General features: G+C 41.1%; 1 protein-coding gene across 8 annotated transcripts in view; it reads left to right on the top strand.

The window, feature by feature from the left end:
- Nucleotides 1–17,577, top strand: part of PHLPP2 (PH domain and leucine rich repeat protein phosphatase 2) — a 40,959-nt gene that overhangs the window by 6,534 nt on the left and 16,848 nt on the right. For 7 of the 8 annotated variants that reach the window (XR_008825661.1, XR_008825660.1, XM_056360568.1 and 4 more), the window contains 8 exons: nt 3,092–3,225; nt 7,600–7,790; nt 8,226–8,351; nt 9,555–9,709; nt 13,669–13,815; nt 15,758–15,988; nt 16,673–16,875; nt 17,380–17,440. Coding sequence is in view for 6 of the 8 variants with exons in the window: in XM_056360568.1 (XP_056216543.1) it covers nt 3,092–3,225; nt 7,600–7,790; nt 8,226–8,351; nt 9,555–9,709; nt 13,669–13,815; nt 15,758–15,988; nt 16,673–16,875; nt 17,380–17,440 (1,248 nt within the window). In the remaining 2 variants the exon portion in view is untranslated. Of the gene's footprint in view, nt 1–3,091; nt 3,226–7,599; nt 7,791–8,225; nt 8,352–9,554; nt 9,710–13,668; nt 13,816–15,757; nt 15,989–16,672; nt 16,876–17,379; nt 17,441–17,577 lie in introns of those variants that run through there. The other variant, XM_056360572.1, reaches the window with a different exon arrangement.

The following is a 17,577-nucleotide window of genomic DNA, read 5'->3' as shown; positions in this document are numbered from 1 at the left end:
GAGGGATTGTTTTTCCTGCTGAAATTTATCTGAATTTGCATTAAACTACACTGGGTAGCTCTTTATTTCAATTTCTTTACAGCTTTAAAGAAGAGGCAGAAAGAAAAGGCAGTTTTCCAAATGTTTTTTGTATTTATAAAAGGACCACCACCAAAACTGACAACAAACCACCAGTACAGCAGCAGTGGCATGCATTGCTGACAGTCACCTTGATTACATCTTAAACTTTAAACTGATGCATGCATATTATTCTTATGTATGAGTTTTGGAGTGTACTTACAGTACTTATCAAATTGTTATCTCTGACATTGCTTTTGGTCGCCTTGGAAGCTTCATGAAATCAGGGAAACACCTAAAATCAACCAGAAATTATGACCAGTGACAGATGTTGGTATGAATAAACGATGTTTTATACTGGTTAAGGCAGCTGATATCTCATAAACTAAAACTTAAATCCTACTAGTCCATTCAAGGAAGGAATAAGAACAGATTACCAAGCAAACCAGCTCTATCAGGGAGTGATCCTTCGGGTGGATTTGAAGATACAACAGATCAAGGTTTTTCTCCTTTGTTCAGTAAAGCCTATTTATGGGTTGAAATTTGCCAGTAACTTTCCGGTTGTATTTTGGGCTGACTAGAGACTGCAGCCTGCGAGGCCTGACATCAGTTTTATTAGTCAGTAGAAGCTCCAAGAGACAATTTCTGAAGCAAGAGAAAAGGGCTTATTTCATAGACAGCCTTCTGGCTAGCAAGTTGATGTATTACCCTGTAAAACAAAAGCAGGGGAAGCAAAGTTGCCCTAAGCAGGCTTAGCAAACATTGAGTAGTAAGAACTGGTTTTCAGGATCAGCTTTGTATCAACGACATGGTCTTTTCAGGCTAGAAACTTTGTTGGTTTGGATCATAACTTCATGAGTAATCCTGTTTCTGATGCAGAGGTCCTGTATGTGAAGTGAAAGAGCTGCAATGTATGTGCTTGAAATACCTGAGGTCATTTTACTACTTGAGGTGCTGTGTCCTGTTGGCTACAAAGGAAGTCTGGATGACTACATAGTTGCAAAGGGGGCATGTTTTATGAAATCAGTCCTACCTTAATTTTGAGAAGGCATTTGTAAAGCTGGTGGTAATAGTGGATATACTATAATATAATCATTAAAAAGAATCAGAAATATTTTTTTCTTTGGTTGGGAAGAAGCAGAGATTTGCTCCATACAGTAGTAAAATATTTCACGTTAAGACATGCAGTATAAATGATATATGCAAGTCAACAAATTTTAGTAGAAAACAGGTCTTACCAAACAAACTTGATCTTGATGCTTTGAAATTTCAAGCTTGATTGCCAAAGGCATTAGTCATTTGTTGCAGTGTGTGATGTAGAATTTGATGATGGGCTTTGAGCAACCTGATCTAGTTGAAGATGACCCTGCTCATTGCAGGAGGGTTGGACTATGACTTTAAAGGTCCGTTCCAACTCAAACCATTCTGTGCTTCTGTGTTCTGATGTCATTGGTGGAAAAGCAATGCACAAACCAGTAAAACTCATTGGCTGATACCTTTTCAAATTGGAAACTGTTGTTCAGTGGAAGCGTTATTTTTTTAGAGGGGTTAGCATATGTCTGAATGAAGAAGGCTAAACTTGCACTCTTCAGTTGTTCTATTAATAATCTGTGGCTAAAATAAAGGTAGCAACTCAGGAAGGCCTAGAACGAGGGAGTGGTGAGTGTTGAGAAGTCAGTGCAAGACGCTGATCTAGATACGTTTAACATATGGTATTCCCTGGAAAACACTGCTTTTCAATATCACTGGATATATGTAAAAGCCAAGCGTACTAAATAGTAAAGAGGAGAGGAAAGAGGCTATAACTTGCAAAAACTACAATTGAGGGGGACTCGTGGATTGAAGGGATATGAGTGAATGTGCCAAATAGTCGAGAGCAGCTTTGATCCAGGAATATAAATACTCTTGAGTATAACTAAGAAGTCTCTGTATGTTTGTGTATGAGTACAGCGAATAGTCATGTTGGTATGCTAAAAAAAAAAAAAATTAGTGGTAAAATTTATTTTGAATCAAAGTAGACCCACCCTAGCAAGAAAAATTTAAAAGCCTCGTTTTGAAAAGGAGGTTAGATATAGTTAGTTGCATGATTTATAAACACCTGTTTAAAGAACAGGTGACAAGTCGGGATCCAGTGACCGTAATCTGAAGCTAGGCACTTTTAGATTAAAAATGAGGATTTTTATGTGGATAATGAAGTGGATAATGAGTGGACAACTGGAGAAAATTTATTTTAACTCCCGTCTTATGTTTTCAGTGCTTAATGTTTTACACTAAGACTTTTTTCCCTAAAGTAGAACTTCTGATTTAGGGAGAAACTGTTATTTTTATTGCAGAAAATAACAATTCCACATCTCTGGAAGAAGTTAGACGAGAGGATCAAAAAATTTTTTCTGTTCTGAATATACTAACCCTGATGTTTCAGGGGAACTTACTGCCATTTATTCAAATTAGGCACTGAATCCTTCCTATGACCTGTTGTAGTTCTAAAAATGTCTTTTCTTTAAATGTACTGTTTGAGTTAATTTGCCAAAGAGTGAGAATCTTACACTGATGAGAGCTAAAGAGTGTGGGAAATTTTTTTTCTTTCTTTTTAGAAGTTGTTCTTCAGGAGGATTCTCATATGCTTTGCTCCCAGTTGCATCTGGAAGAGAAATTTATGTAGAGCTCTTTCAAATCTTTCAGTCATTATACGTAGGTTTTTAAAATTATTTGGAGTCTGCTTTTTGTGCAGTGTTTCTAGTTTTGATTCTTGTCATTGTTTCCTCCTGGTGCTCCTTAAATCATAGAATGGAAGTGATCACCATGGATTGTATGGCATATGTCTGTTGCTTTTCCTCTGTTGCCCTTCTGCAATGTAATTCTTTAAGTGTTGCAGTTCTTAAGTGCTACTTGACAAGCAGGAAGCACGGACCCCGGGGATGCTTTTCAGGGGAGCAGAACAACCAGTATGTCAGTATTCCTCACACTTTAGCTGCATTGAGCCTTGTTTAATCTTTTTTGTGTTCTCACACTGCTTTCTTGTCTGTTTTGACAGGAGGCTGGAGCCCACAGAAAAACCCCTTCAGATTGTATATGACTACTTGGCTGGGTTGGGTTTTGATGATCCTGTCAGAATGCAGGAAGAGGCAGCAAACTCTGATCTCAGCTGTATGATTCGCTTTTACAGTGGTAAGGAATCCTGTGTGTGCACACTTGTCACTGTTCCTGTAGCTTTAACTATGAGGTATAACTCAGCTGAAGCCCAGGTCGTTGACCTGTTTGGTTTCTAGATGGTGGCTACATCAAACGCTCTAAGTACCAGTAAGCATTTCCTAAAAAAACCGCGTGTTTTCAAGATTGATAGAAAAAACCCATGATTCTGTAGTTCTTTTGATGACAGGGTGTCTATGGCTTGAGAAAAGACAGCTCCACAGGGAGACACAAGATTGCTCTGTTTTTAGTTTCCATTGTTACAACAAATGCCTTAGAGCTCCTAATAAGATCAGAAACATATTGCAGTTCAGTCTAGATATGCCTAAAGACTGTATTTCCAAAAGGTATGTGGATATGGGCAAGGAAGGTCCTGGTCAAATACCTTCACAGCCTGTAAATACAGAGTGAAAGTGCCAGCTGGTAAATAACAATGTAGGTCGCCATTAGAAACCCACTGTGTTTCATTGCAGAAGTGAGACTTCTGAGTGGCCTATTGAATCAGTTTGGGCAGGATACCATGTGCATAAGGAGCAACAGAACGATAGTCGTAAGCCCATTGACCTATGACGCTAGCAGTCAGAAAAGGAATTCACTGAAGTGAAGAGGAAATATGAAAGAAGTAAAGGAAAGGAAAGCTGGTAATGAAATTATTTCATTACTTAGAAATACTTCACCTACGTATTTATTGCATTTCAGGGAAAAAAGGGTCAGAGTGCTTTTAATGGAAAACTGTTTGTGTATGGTGGAGCTGGGTAGCCCGACTAAGCTGCTAGCCATTGTTTATTTATTCAGTGTCAAAACCGGGAATCATAAGAAAACAGCTTCTCTACCCCTTTACCTGAGACAAACCCCTTCTGTCTGGGAGCTGTGTGCAGAACAGGAAAAACAGTGTAATGGAGATGGAAAGAAGGATGACATGCGTACAGTCTGGATTTACAGGGCAAGGAGCAGGGATTCGGAAGTTACTTCATCTGCAAGGAGGAGAGGTGTCAAGCATAAGGCTGTAGACGACTTTTAAGGAAAAAATTAGCAATTCAGTTTGGGTATGTCAGGCAGGAACTGGTGAAGATTTAAGAATGGTGACTCAACTTCGTGGAAGCAAGCAGGTAGAAAATGGAACTAAGTAGTTTCAGTCAGCATGGGAGAGTAGTCCTGCTTAGAAAGAGGCTGTGAAGGAAGAAATATAAGGATTGAAGAGAGTTCAGGAGACCTTTTTTAAGGAAGTAAAAGTAAATGTGGTTATTAAAGGTAGGGGAAGAATTAGCGGGAATGCTATGGAGGATTATGTGATAATTTTGCAAAGCCTGTAGCTAAGAACGTAAGGGATGAAGTAATGCATTTTAGCCAGAGAAACATTACTTGGAATCCTAGAGTCACAGAATGGTTTGGGCTGGAAGGGACCTCTAGCCCAAACCCCCTGCCAGGCACAGGGACACCTGCCATAGCCCAGGCTGCCCCCAGCCCCGTCCAGCCTGGCCTGGGACACCGCCAGGGATGGGGCACCCACAGCTGCTCCGGGCAGCCTGGGCCAGCGCCTCGCCGCCCTCATCATAAACCACTTCTTACTTAGGTCCAATCTAAACCTACCCTCTTTCAGTTTAAAACCGTTGCCCCTTGTCCTGTCACTACAGACCTTGGTAAAAAGTCTCTCCGTGCCTTTCTTATAAGTCCCCTTTATATATTGAAAGGCTGCAAGAAGGTCTTCCCAGAACCTTCTTCTTCTCCAGGCTGAACAACCCCAACTCTCTCAGCCTTTCTTCATAGGAGAGGTGTTCCAGCCACCTGACCGTTTCTGTGGGCCCCTTCTGGACCTGCTGGAGTGCTGAGAGCAACCTTCATATTTATTTCACTCCTTGGGGATGTCTCTTGGATTTCTCTGCTCTCTTCCCACATTTCTGTCTGCCTTTCCCATGTGATACATTGGGTTTGTTTCTTTCCCTGGTGCATGGTGAGTGCTTACGCCCAGTTGGGTTGATGGGACTGCAAGCAGATTAATAGAAATCTCACGTTAAACAGTGGTGAGAGGGAAGCATGCTTCCTGAAGTCTGGCTGTTAAGATACTCGTAGGAGCCCAAGAGTTTTAGGCGTGTTAGATTGGTTGGGAGAATGGGGCGAGGGCTTCCTTTCAATGGAAGTCACTTGGAGAATGGAGGCCAGTGACCCAGGCTGGCTGGGGCAAGCTCAGAGACCAAAGGTTAGAGCAGGGGTCCTCAAACTATGGCCCAGGGGCTGAATATGGCCCCCCAGGGTCCTCAATCCGGCCCCCGGTATTTACAGAACCCCCCCGCCCCACCCCCACCCCTCACCGGGGGTTGGGGAGGGAAACCAAGCAGCTGCAGATGACTGCCTGCCACTTCATCCGTGTGCCAGCCCCCTGGTTAAAAAGTTTGAGGACCCCTGGGTTAGATGAACAGTTTGATGGCCCTGGAGAGCTGCATCTGTTTGATCTGTTGTTGAAGCATGTAAAGACTCTATGTCAGGTGTGACAGATGTGAATTGTAGAGGTTGCACGCTTTCTCTGTGGGGAATTGTCTTGATTCCATGTATTGCTGTCGCTGGAATTGTGTAACTCATGCTGTTAGAGGTGCTAGCTCTGTCTGTTGATGACCTGCACCCTTGTTCTCCATGGGAAAGCCTGTGCTCGCTAATTGGAGCATGGAGTTGAGCATCATCGCAGTGACATTCAAGGCCAAGCTCAGGAGCTGCAAAGACTGACAGGAACTTGCCTGTCCCTAGAGGTTAAGAACATTCTTACACACAGCTTGAGGAGTTGTGAAATACCTGGGATTCCAAGTAGAAGTCCTTGGATGTTGCCCCTGGGTGTTTACTTAGCACTAGGACATAGGTGTTACGGATCTTTCAGAGCAGATGGGGGAACTGGAGGATTGGTGTAGCTTCATAGTAGTATCTGGTGCTTGGAACAGTGCTGCTGTGGCAGTCAGTAGGATGCCACTTCTGGTCGCATAATACTGTTTTCTTGCAAATCTGTGGCTGGTCTTTCAGCTTGGTGAAATCCAGGCAGTTTTTTCTGTGGATGATGAGAATTTCTCATCATTAAAGGACATCTTACACCAAAATTCATGTCTCTGAAACAAAGCTGCTGTTGTAAAATAAACAGCTAAATATAATCAGCTAAATTCAGCATGGTATGGACATAAAGACAATGCTTTAAATTTGGCATGCTGAAGAGCCTGCTTTCTAGCTGAGAAAGAGTATAACGACTTTAGTTGGTGGTTAACTTTTTGCTCCTAATAAAAGTTTGGAGTATGATTTGTGTCTGGAAGCGAGGCATGCATAAACAATAGTGAGACTATTTTTCCAGCGAATCTAGAGTTTTTATCATTGTCTGCCATATATGTTGGCTAGTCAATTTCTGACTTCTGGGTGGAGAATATAAATACCTGCAGGTTCATGCTGCTTGGGGATATCAGGACACTTGTAGGACAGTTCAAGACAGAAGCAAGGTGTCAGTAGCAACTTCAAAAAAGACTGACTCTTTTCTAAGTAAAACAAAGGACCTGTTGCCAGGATTTGTCTTAGGGATTATTTAGGATAAAATTAAATACAAATTTAATGTGAGGAGATCCTTAACACTTGAAACTCATAGATCCATCAGTTCAGGCTTATTCCTGTTCTTTAAATTCAGTGACTATTTTGAAAATTTTCCTAGCAGGTAAGATAGTATGAACAGTGGACAGAATCTTGAAAAGCGTCTGGGAGATCTGTCATTATCTTGAAAACAAAAGGTAATAAATGGGGCAGGGAGTTAGGCTGACCTAAAATTAACTGTATGTGGATTAGAAGGCTGACTAGAATTCTGTTTGGCTAGCTAGAGTCCTAGCTAGCAGTGCACACAGCACCAGCTGTAACAGTCAGTGCTGGAGTCCTTTCACTTGAATAGTCTTCGGGGAAGTAAGTTTCTTCTGTAGCTAATTTTCCAGGCCTTACTTTAAAGACTGGTAGAAGCCACTTATTTGATGGTTTCTGTGACTTTAGCTGACTCCACAAGAGTTTGAAATTGCTTTTCTGTTGCATCTGAATGAAAGATGTTTGGCAAGTGTGTAAGTTTGCTGAGGTCTACAATTACCTGTAGATTAGGAACCTACTACCTGGCAACTGGTAGAATGTTGTACTGGAAGGCACACAGTGGTTGCTTATCGCCATCACTGCACTGACTGAGGAAGTTGCTTGTCCTTTGCATGAGGGTTTTTTTGAAGGGCACCTTGTCTTGTCTGTGCTTGTTCTTTACAATAAATAACTTTGCATATTATGTCTGTGTTGCTAGTTGTACTGACAGCTGAGAATGAGGAAGAAAGGGAAAGTGAATTCTAATGTCCCCTTTTTCTTCAGAAAAGCCATGTCAAGTGGAACAGCTAGATCGCATCCTGCTCTCTGGAGTCTACAACGTACGGAAAGGAAAGACCCAGTTGCACAAGTGGGCAGAGCGTTTGGTAATTCTCTGTGGTACGTGCCTCATTGTGTCCTCTGTGAAAGATAGCCACACAGGGAAGATGCACATCTTGCCTCTCGTTGGAGGGAAGGTAAGACATTTTTTGGTTAGCTTTCTGTGACTGAGAAGGGAAGAAAGGATCATGACGATGGGTATTATCCACAAGAGGTTAATGTAGTGTTTTGTAACAGATTACTGCCTTAACATGTGCAGAGAGTTGTACGACCCCTTTCTACTTGCTTTGCTTTGGTAGTAGTCTTAAAGCTAATGACATGAAGAGTTCTGCCTCCACCTTGGTAGCCAATGTTGAGAATGGACGTTCCAGAAATTATTGCTGCTTGGATCTACTTCAGCAGAAAGATGTTAAGAAGGATTTACTTTGTGTTTCTCTTCAATTACATTTTGCTGAAAACACAGTTGTAAAGTTATGTTACCAGTAGTTGGTAATACCTCACCCTAGACTTCAGATCCATTGTAATTGCTGGAGTTTAGGCAGGCTGTTTTGTTTTCAATTCTCCCTTTGCAGGTGGAAGAGATGAAACGTCGGCAGTACACACTTGCTTTCACATCTGCTGGTGCACAAGCTCAAACATACCACGTTTCCTTTGAAACACTGGCTGAGTGCCAGCGGTGGCACCGACAGGCATCCACGGTAAGGCTCTGGAGACTGCAGTGGTTTGGGTGGTGGGGATATGGGTTTAAGAATGGTCTTCAAATGTAGGCTTGGTATGCAGGCAGAGATGCTAGGTATGCAGGTAGGATGCTGGATGGATGGACCCAAGAGACTTTCCAACTTGCTTAATTTCTTACATGCTCAGGACTACAGAGTTTTTCTTTTAGCCTTCTCTTCTGTCTCTGCCTGGGCAACAATGTTGAGTAGTAGTTCTGCATTTTTTTTCACCCCTGCTGCACCTACTGAGATAGCTAATCATAGATCACTAGAGCAAACCACAGGGACTAGCTGACTTTACAGTCATGGAAAGGTATAAATTGCACCTGTTGCCATACTTAAATCTGCCTGGACTGCCACAGAGCTACCCTGATAGGTTTGAGTTAACATGGAGATCACAGGTCAGCAAGACAGGTGTAGTTTGTTCAGAGCTGCATCCTTATTGTGCATTAAAGTACAATTGGATGGCAATAGCTTAATGCTAAGCCATGCTTTGACCATATATATATATATATAAAAAAAAATATTATGAAATAGGAAATGAGTTCAGCATAAAGCAGGTCATGAAATCTGGAATGAAGCGCGAGAGACATTGAAACAAAGCATACTTAATGAAAGGAGATCTGATATTTGCAGAGACTTTATGAAATGTTGCAAAACCGTAATTTGTGAAACTTTTTCATCATAACAGGTCATGCTTCTAATATGCCCTGAACAAACTAACAAAAGAAAGCTGGAAGAAGTAGCTAGGTGAAGCAGAGGTCCTGTAAACCTTTAAGGACTGAACTGGAAAGTAAACTGCTTCCTGTTGCTGCTTGCATCTCTGGAAGGCACTCAAGAGATTATGCTTCCTCAGCAGTTTCCTCAGCCAAAAATATGGTTTCCTCCATTAGGCTGGCACTCTTATGTCTAGCTTTTAGGCAGCACCCATTACACATACAGAGCAAGGCTTACTGTGTGTTCATACCCAGATATGCATCCTTCTCAGGGGGCTTGCAGAAACAATAGTAGCAAATGATGTGAACTCATACCCCATAGACTCAGTTTCCTGCATGGGCTCTCCCTGATGGGTGCAGGGAGGTTTTTTCATGTTCTTGCACATTGGTTACTATTTGCATTCTTTGGCCTTCCAGTAGACTTCCAGAGAAAAATTGTTGCACAGCTGCAGCTTTTCCTCCTTTTCAGGTTGTGTCTATGCGACTTAGCATGGTTGATCTGTCATGCTACAGCCTTGAGGAACTACCCGAGCACCTATTCTACAGTCAAGACATCATCTACCTCAACCTACGACACAATTTTATGAGATCAAGTGGAGCAGGGAGTCTTGACTCTCTTTGCAGGTCCACAAAGAATTATTTTTCTTTGACATTTGTATTTCTTGACATGTGCATCCAGGGATGAAGAGGAGGGGGAGTCTATTGCCGGTTCTCGTGGGGGTGGTAAAAAGACTGATCTTCAGGAATCTCTAACGAATGAGGGGGCTAGGAAGCAGAACTGAACAGCACAGGCAGGCATAAGCCTCCAGCAATTTACAGTATTCATGAACTCCCTTCCATGGATTCTTTGTGCTAAGTTTGATCTGAGATGAGCCTTGTGGAGCAATATGCCATTTGTATGGACAAGATGCAATAGTAATATAAGGCTGCTTGCTAAAAACATTTTGGGTATAAAATAAAAGGTGAGGGAAAACATAATGCTGCTATTGTGGGTAAGCACTGCAGGTCTGAAAAAGCCCGTTTTCTGAAGTTCTCGACGTGCATTTGGAATTGGCAGAGGGCCTGTGAGACTCCAGCTTTGCTTTTGAAACTTGTAGCAATCTGCTTTTAAAAGAGTAGCAGTTGTGTCATGGTATGGAAGCATGATGTAGTCACTTTATGTAAGTGAAGGGGTCTTACAAAAATATTTTAAAGTTAATTCTTGAAAAAAAAAATCTAGAGGAAGATTAGTCTGTTGATACCTATGCTAGCCATACTAAAAAGATTTCAAGGAGTTGCTCTATTAATTTCAAAAGCAGTTAGGAAGCCTGTAGCAATATTTTCAAATGGCTTTGTGGTGGTTAACACACTTTTCTTAAGGCATAATGCATTTAGAGAAATTGCAAAACTGCAGGGTTTTTGTTTTGTTTTGGGTTTTTTTTGTTGTGTTTTTGTTTTCTTTATTTCTAGGGGCCTGTTACCAGGTTATTTTTCTTCCTACAGGTAATGAGATACCCAGATATCCATGAGGGTACACACAGGGGGAAAAAATTGCACATCTGTGAGAATTCTTTGCATTTTGTTGAGAGCCAGAGTCTAGTCTGGTCTTATTTTAATTCCAAAGTTATTTAAATGTTTTGTAACTACTGAATTGTAGTAGGTTCTATTACTGAAACAGCTGCTTACAGTAATTCAAGATTTTGCTTTCTACTACTTTCTTCAAATACATTGTGTGATGTTGAAAACCTTACCAGAACTTCGTTTTCTAAAATGCGGTATCCTTGGTTCACAGGATCAGCAAAGGGGCATGAAATTTCTTTTGACCTTGCATGTAGTCAACAAGAGATCTCACATGTCAGAAACTCAACTCTTTTCCTGGCAGTGACTATGTCTGATGAAGCTGAAATCCTCAAACAAACAAAAGCCATAAAAGAAGCCCTCACTTCACACAATCTTGAATAAACAGGTAGCATTAGGTAGCCCACGTAAGGCTGCTCATTGCCATTTGAAAAGATTTTATTTCGGAGGTTTTTAGGATGTTTATCAGGACAAAACCCCAAATAAAGAAACTTGCTCACTTGCAGTAGGTGTCATCAATGCCTAGAGACTCACAATTCCAAATAGCGGAATTTTTTGCAATGATCAGATCTCTTTCTCTGAGGAAGTCTTTCAAGCTCTAGGAGTCTAACTAGCTATAATTTGTAATAATGGAACAAAAATAATTAACTAAAAGGGAAATGTTAAACAAAGGAAATTAAATAACCCCACCTGTTCTGTTACATAAAAAATAATCTAGGAGATGTAACTTACTGCCTTTCAAGTATCTCCCTTTTCTGGAAAACTTTATTAAGTCTAATCTTTTATGTGTGCATATGCATGTGTATACATATGCATGTCTATTATCACCATTATAGCTAGTTGGTACAGAGTTGTACTGGGATGCTTTGGTGGCAGAGCAGGATATTACATGAAACTGGGAATATTTCAGGCCAGCACCAGTTTGGGCTGCTGAACAGAGGTTGGACATCCCATTGAGGATTTGTTGCGATGTTTCCATACCTCTTTGCTGTAATCTCAATATATGCTGTAAAAGCATAGACCAAAACTTGAGGAGCCATAACAATTTCAGAATCCTTGTTCCATATAATATATGGTTCATGGGTACAACTTGAGAGTTGGGTTTGCATTCCATTCCCACATCCCTACTGTTCAAGAATGTTGGGGCAAAGGAGAAGGGACAGAAGGAGAACTCAAAAGACTTTTGAGTATTGTCCTCCCTATTGAATGACTGTCTGCTCGAGGAGTCTCAGACCAAGCTGTGTCATGTATCAGTTTCTCTCGAGCTTTTGGAAAATGTAATGCCCCTTTTGTGTTTGCTTTGATATTGTTGCAGAGGGGTGAATTCTAAAAATTGGTTATGCTGTCACATTTAATGTCATGCCTCTCAGGGCAGCTTCTCACCACACTCTGCTAATAAGAGAAAAAGAGCTGCTTGGTGTTAAGGACAGGTGCCATAGAAAAATCCAGAGTGCCAAAGAAAAGTTGCAGAACTCCAGAGAAAGCAGTTTCATTAAAGCGTTTTCTGACTCCAAAACCTGAGAACTGTGATCTGCCCTAAATCTCTTAAAGTTGAACCAGTTAATGAGAGAGTTCAAATATGTAGGTTTACCCTCTTGTTTCCTACTTTTCCATCATTGTTGTGAAGTTCTGTGTACAAGTTTGTGATTTTCGTATCATTGTGAGATCTTTGCATCATACAATATGTTCCCTTTAGGAAAGCTATTACCAGTATATTTCTCTTTAACTTCCAGTTGCATTGCAAAAGAGTCTGTGGCTGCAGGAAACATTACATGCCTATGCCCTTTTTTATATGGCAGGGTGCTTCCTCAAAGCAAACCACCCATGTCCAAGTATTAAATATGCTCCTTCTTTTAGAAAAAACAACACCCCCTTCCCCACGATTATAAAGCAAAATGGAGAAATGTAAGTTCCTACACAGATCATTCCAAGTATTCTGAATCTGAAAAAGGAGTCACTATAAAGAACAAAATCCAAAACCTTTCAGTCTTACAGTTCAGGACATCTCAAGCTAGAAGTAATATTCTCCCTCGAGCTAATTAACCTTGGATTTGTTATCTATATTAAAACATTTGCTTCAAAGTAAGAGCTACTTACCATGGCCTAGTAAAAAGTATGGTGGGTGGAGCAGATAAATGAACTGTATGTTTCCAAGAAGTACTTCTCTGGTACCTTACATTAGGTTTGCAGTTGTGTCATAAATTGTGTATATTAGTTTCCCCACTGTATTAATGGTTCCGGTTTGGGATGAGAAGGTTATTACTTGGGGAGAAATACTTTTGTTTCCTGTAGAAAGAGGAACTCTTTGAGAAGAACCTTTTGCATATGACCTCAGCCCATGATTGATTTCTTTATCTATTTGCACCTAGCACAGTGGTAAAAGGAGCTGGAATAGGCAACCACCTCTTAGGCACGTGGGACTGCAGTGACTGTGAGGGCTGCATCAGTGCTTGCTTGGCACTACCTGTGTGGTACAGTCTGCCAAGCAAGCAGCACTTCACACATGGAAAAAGCCCATGGTCTTGGGCTTCCCAGGGTGAAGGCAGCGCTTTCCTGGTTTTCCTTTTTACAGCTGTGCTAGGCCTTCTGTTGTGCCTAGCTGGAAAAGGGTATTCCCCCTTCTGTTTTATTCTCAGAATAGTCCAAGTTAATGTTTTCAGCTCGTGTTTTCCCAAGCTGCATAATTGTAGACTGTTACTCTACATAATTCTTTGAAGGTAAATTTTTTAATGGAGTATTTTTGGTCTCCTTAATCTTAGAAAAGGTCAGTAGGAGGAAGCCTGTCAGGGTAAAAGGTTGTTGCCAGTCTTTGCAGTAAAACCATGGTATTTTGATCACTTTCAGCATTACCACTGAGATACAAAATATCAGTGACTTAAAAGAAAATTGTTCAGAAGCTCCCATAATGAGTTAGCTGACTGTATCGCCAGTGTACGAAGACTTCAAAACTCTTTATAACTGGTTTTGTATGCTTTTTGCTTTGAGACCATGGAGGCCTGTGAATTAACTAGTATTCTTACCAATAGGTTTTCTCAGTTGAAGAGCCTGAACCTGTCTCATAATAGACTTGGAGAGTTTCCTGTATCACTGTGTGAGATCTCTACTCTGACAGAGCTTAATATTTCCTGTAACGGACTTCGTTACTTGCCGAGCCAGATTGGCAAACTGTTGAAGTAAGTATATTCTTTTTATCTGTGGTCATAAACATCCTTGGTGCTTTGCTTGAGCTCAGCTGTCGTGGAGGTACTGTTAATGAAAGTATGGGTGCTGGGGCAGCCTGGTCTGTCCATGGACACTGAATGATGTATTTGACCCCAGCAGAAGGTTGAGAACCAAGATGTCCAATAAGATTTGGTTTTCCTTGAAAATTAAGATACTACAGTGTGTTTATATAGTTGCCGTTTTAAGTCACTGGTATATAGCGAGTTATGGTTCATCATTTTTTACTTCCTGCCTATTCTGCTAGCTATGTAAAAATAAATTAGTGTAAATCAGTTTTCTAATAGAGGAGATTAGTGGATTTTGTCATTTTGGAGTGGCCTAGGAATACACTTAACAGCCAGTTATGATACCTTGAGTCATAGGCGCTGCCTTGAATCACAGGCGCCACCTTGCTGAGCTAGAGTAAACGTGAAGACTTCCAAGCACATGAATATACTCTAACTTAAAGTTTAGTAAACTTAAGCTTTTTATGTTCTCTGCGGGGGGGTGTGTTTTGGGGGCTTTGGTTTTTGGCATTTTTTTGTTTTGTTTTTACTTTGGGATGACTTGTTTGATTTCTTGCAGGTTTATGTCCATTGTTATGTAAAAGTGAAGGCATCTTGTTCTCTTTGCATCTGCTGCCATCTTGCATTCACTTACCTGCTTTCTTGTTGTTTCCTTCCTGTGTTCTCATCTTTTTTTTTTTTTTTTTTTTCCCCTTTTAAACTACTATTTTGGTGATGTCTTACTGGTTAAACATAAATATTGTTATGTTTACATAAAAACAGTTAAGAGTTTCTATCTAAAGCTCACACTGTCAGGGGCATTTCCTGAAACTGCAGACTAGTACAGCAAAACATCTGTGGAGATCAGTTCGGCGTTGTAGAACTAGGGAAAAATATCCATCCCTCTCAAATTCAGAGGCCTAGTGTGTGAACCTTATTTGTACAAGCAGAGCATGCTGTTTATATTGCTGCAGTATTCATAAATGTCTTACACAAAAGGGTTTGCACAGTTCTTAACTGTATGCAAGTTTAAAGTATAAGGGTGCCTTACAGGACTGCAGACGGTCTCAGGTGCAATTCCTTTATCACTACTATTAAAACATGACAGCTGCTGATCTAGAGAAGGTGAGGAAACGTGATGCAGACGAAGCAATCTGAAGGCAATTGTATTGTTTCTCAGATAAGTTAATGCACATTTTTCTGCAGCTGCAGAGGTGTGTGACTTTCTGAATTTCTGTTTATTATTTGTATTTAATATTTTCCATACAGATGCAGTTTCTGTAAAACTTCGAATTTATTGTGTAAAACTTTTCTCTGGCAACATCTCACAGAGGTCTAGTGATTTTTGTCAGCACTAGTATGTTTTGATAGCTTTCTACAGAATTTGCTTGCTTTTTGTGTTAAAAAGAGGATTTTAGTGTGGAAATGCTTGGGCAATCCCCTCTGAAAATTTTGGCTTGAAGTGTTTGCTGGAGTAAAAACCTTCTCCATTTTCCCCAGTAGCTACCCAGAGTGCATAAAAGGTTAAGCTTAAGTAAATCTAATTGCAAGACTATTACTGCATTCCTTTAGATAAACATTGATACTGAGCTATTGGTTCATTGTGGCCTGTTTTTCCTCCAGCTTATTTTAAAAAAGGAGTGTCTGCAGCTCCATTTGATGTAACAAATAAATTAGAAGAGAATGTAGGAAGGAGATAACAAGAAAGAAGGCAAGGGAATGCAAGATGGCAGCAGATGCAAAGAGAACATATTCTGATGTGTATGAGAATAAAATTAGCTCGTAGGTACCTTTAAGAAATAGCCACACTGAGACCAGCTAGCTATACGAGGAAATTAACTGAAAATGCTAAATGTGATGTTCACTACTCTTTGCTGAATTCTTTTCTTTCACTTTTTCACTGCTGCAGTCTCCAGACCTTCTGGCTCGATGGGAATTTCCTCACATCCTTACCAGAAGAACTGGGAGGTCTGCAACAGCTCAGCTGCCTTGGCCTTTCCTTCAATAACTTCTGTGAACTGCCAGCAATTTGTGAGAAACTCATCATCTTAGACAAACTAGCCCTGGCAGGGAACTTGCTAGAGACGCTGGACCTTGCAGTGCTGAACCGTATGAGTCACATCAAAAGTGTGGACCTGAGGTAAGGGGGGAAGCTTGCCTATGCACATGAACCAGATTGCTACTTCCCGCTTACAGCAGAGGAGCTGTGTAACTTCTAGTACATTTTGCAATAAAATAGGTGTAATTTTTTCCTCTTGCTGATTCTTTAGGTTTTAGGGAGTTCTGTTTCTGAGTGTTTGCAGAATTCACTTAGAGAAGCAAGAGTAGCCGAGCAATGCCTGAAGTCACTGAATGTGGCTCACTCTCTAGTTTTCCTCTTTTGATACGCTGTTACCATGAGCTTCCATAGCTCTGATTTCTCCCTTTTTTGCCCCACCCTAGAGATGTGATCCTGATTCTCCAGGTTGCCAACTGCAGAGCTCTCAGAAAGGGAGAAAGGATTTTTTGTCTGTGACAAGGCAGACTAGTATTGAGTCTCTGCATTAGCTTCCTGTGTCAGTGCAAAGTAGCTGTCCCTTGGCTCAGCTTCACATTTCTAGTCTGGTCTTTAGAATCTCTTAAATATTGGGAAATGAGTAAAATGGTTTCACATAGCAGTCTTTGTATTCGCTGCCTGAAATCTACCATGGCTTCTCACATTTCACTGTTCTCGCCTTTGGTGTTAGCCTTCACCAGAACTCTTCCTTTCCTTTCTTCTCTTACTGATGTCCAGTGTTCAGTGTCTGATTTTCTGACTTTCTAACTCTTATCTCTGAGTGTTTAGGTTGAACAACCTGAAAAGAGCAGTAGCTGACACACTGAAGGGGAACAAATCTGTGACTTATATGGATTTACGAGACAATCAGATGACAGATCTGGATCTGAGCTCCTTGTGCAGCCTGGAGCAGCTGCACTGCGAGCGGAATAAGCTGAAAGAGTTGACGCTGAGTGGCTTCTCCCTTCGGGCCCTCTATGCCAACAGCAACTGTACGTCTCTGCCTTCTTCAGCCACCTTTTTCCTTCAAGCCCTGGGAAGAAAGGGAAACAGCCCTTTGCCCTCTCCTGTGCAAAAAAAGTATATGCTGCTGTTACAGTAGTGAGGCCGTACGCGATGGGTCTTTTGGAGGTCAGCTCCTAGGGATCACATATGCATGTATGTGCACAGGCTGTGTAACAGGGTGAGGTTGTGGTATTGAGTTACTGTTCAAGGAATTCAGCTTCCAGTGAGATCTGTCTGGAAATCCACAAATAAAAGCACAATTCTCCTTTGTTCTGGTGCCCTACATGGCAGATGGAGAAATGGGATAGTGAGAAGCTGTAATGCCACATGGCAGATGTATGAAGTGTGAACTCTGTCTTGGGAAGGATGAGTAGAGACCTTGAGTATCCATAAAGTAAGGCTGTGAGTCTCACTTGTTAACAAGTCTGCTTCTCTGTGCTGTTTTCCCTCTGCAGCTCTGCAAATCATAATTATTTGCTTTACTTCATCAGGTCTGACAGCTGTCAATATTTATCCGGTTCCTGGTCAACTGACATGTCTGGAACTCTCTCAGTAAGTGACGATACACCACAGAATATAAAGCAAGTATCTGGACACTGCTGTTTCCTGCATAAATTTTCTGGCTTTTAAGCTTTTGGAAGAGTTAAGAGCAATTGAGGGAAGACTCCATCTTCACAATAGAAGTGGAA

The sequence above is a fragment of the Falco biarmicus genome, chromosome 15, assembly GCF_023638135.1.
Source record: "Falco biarmicus isolate bFalBia1 chromosome 15, bFalBia1.pri, whole genome shotgun sequence".
NCBI lineage: Eukaryota > Metazoa > Chordata > Aves > Falconiformes > Falconidae > Falco > Falco biarmicus.
This window is presented reverse-complemented; position numbering and strand designations above follow the sequence as displayed.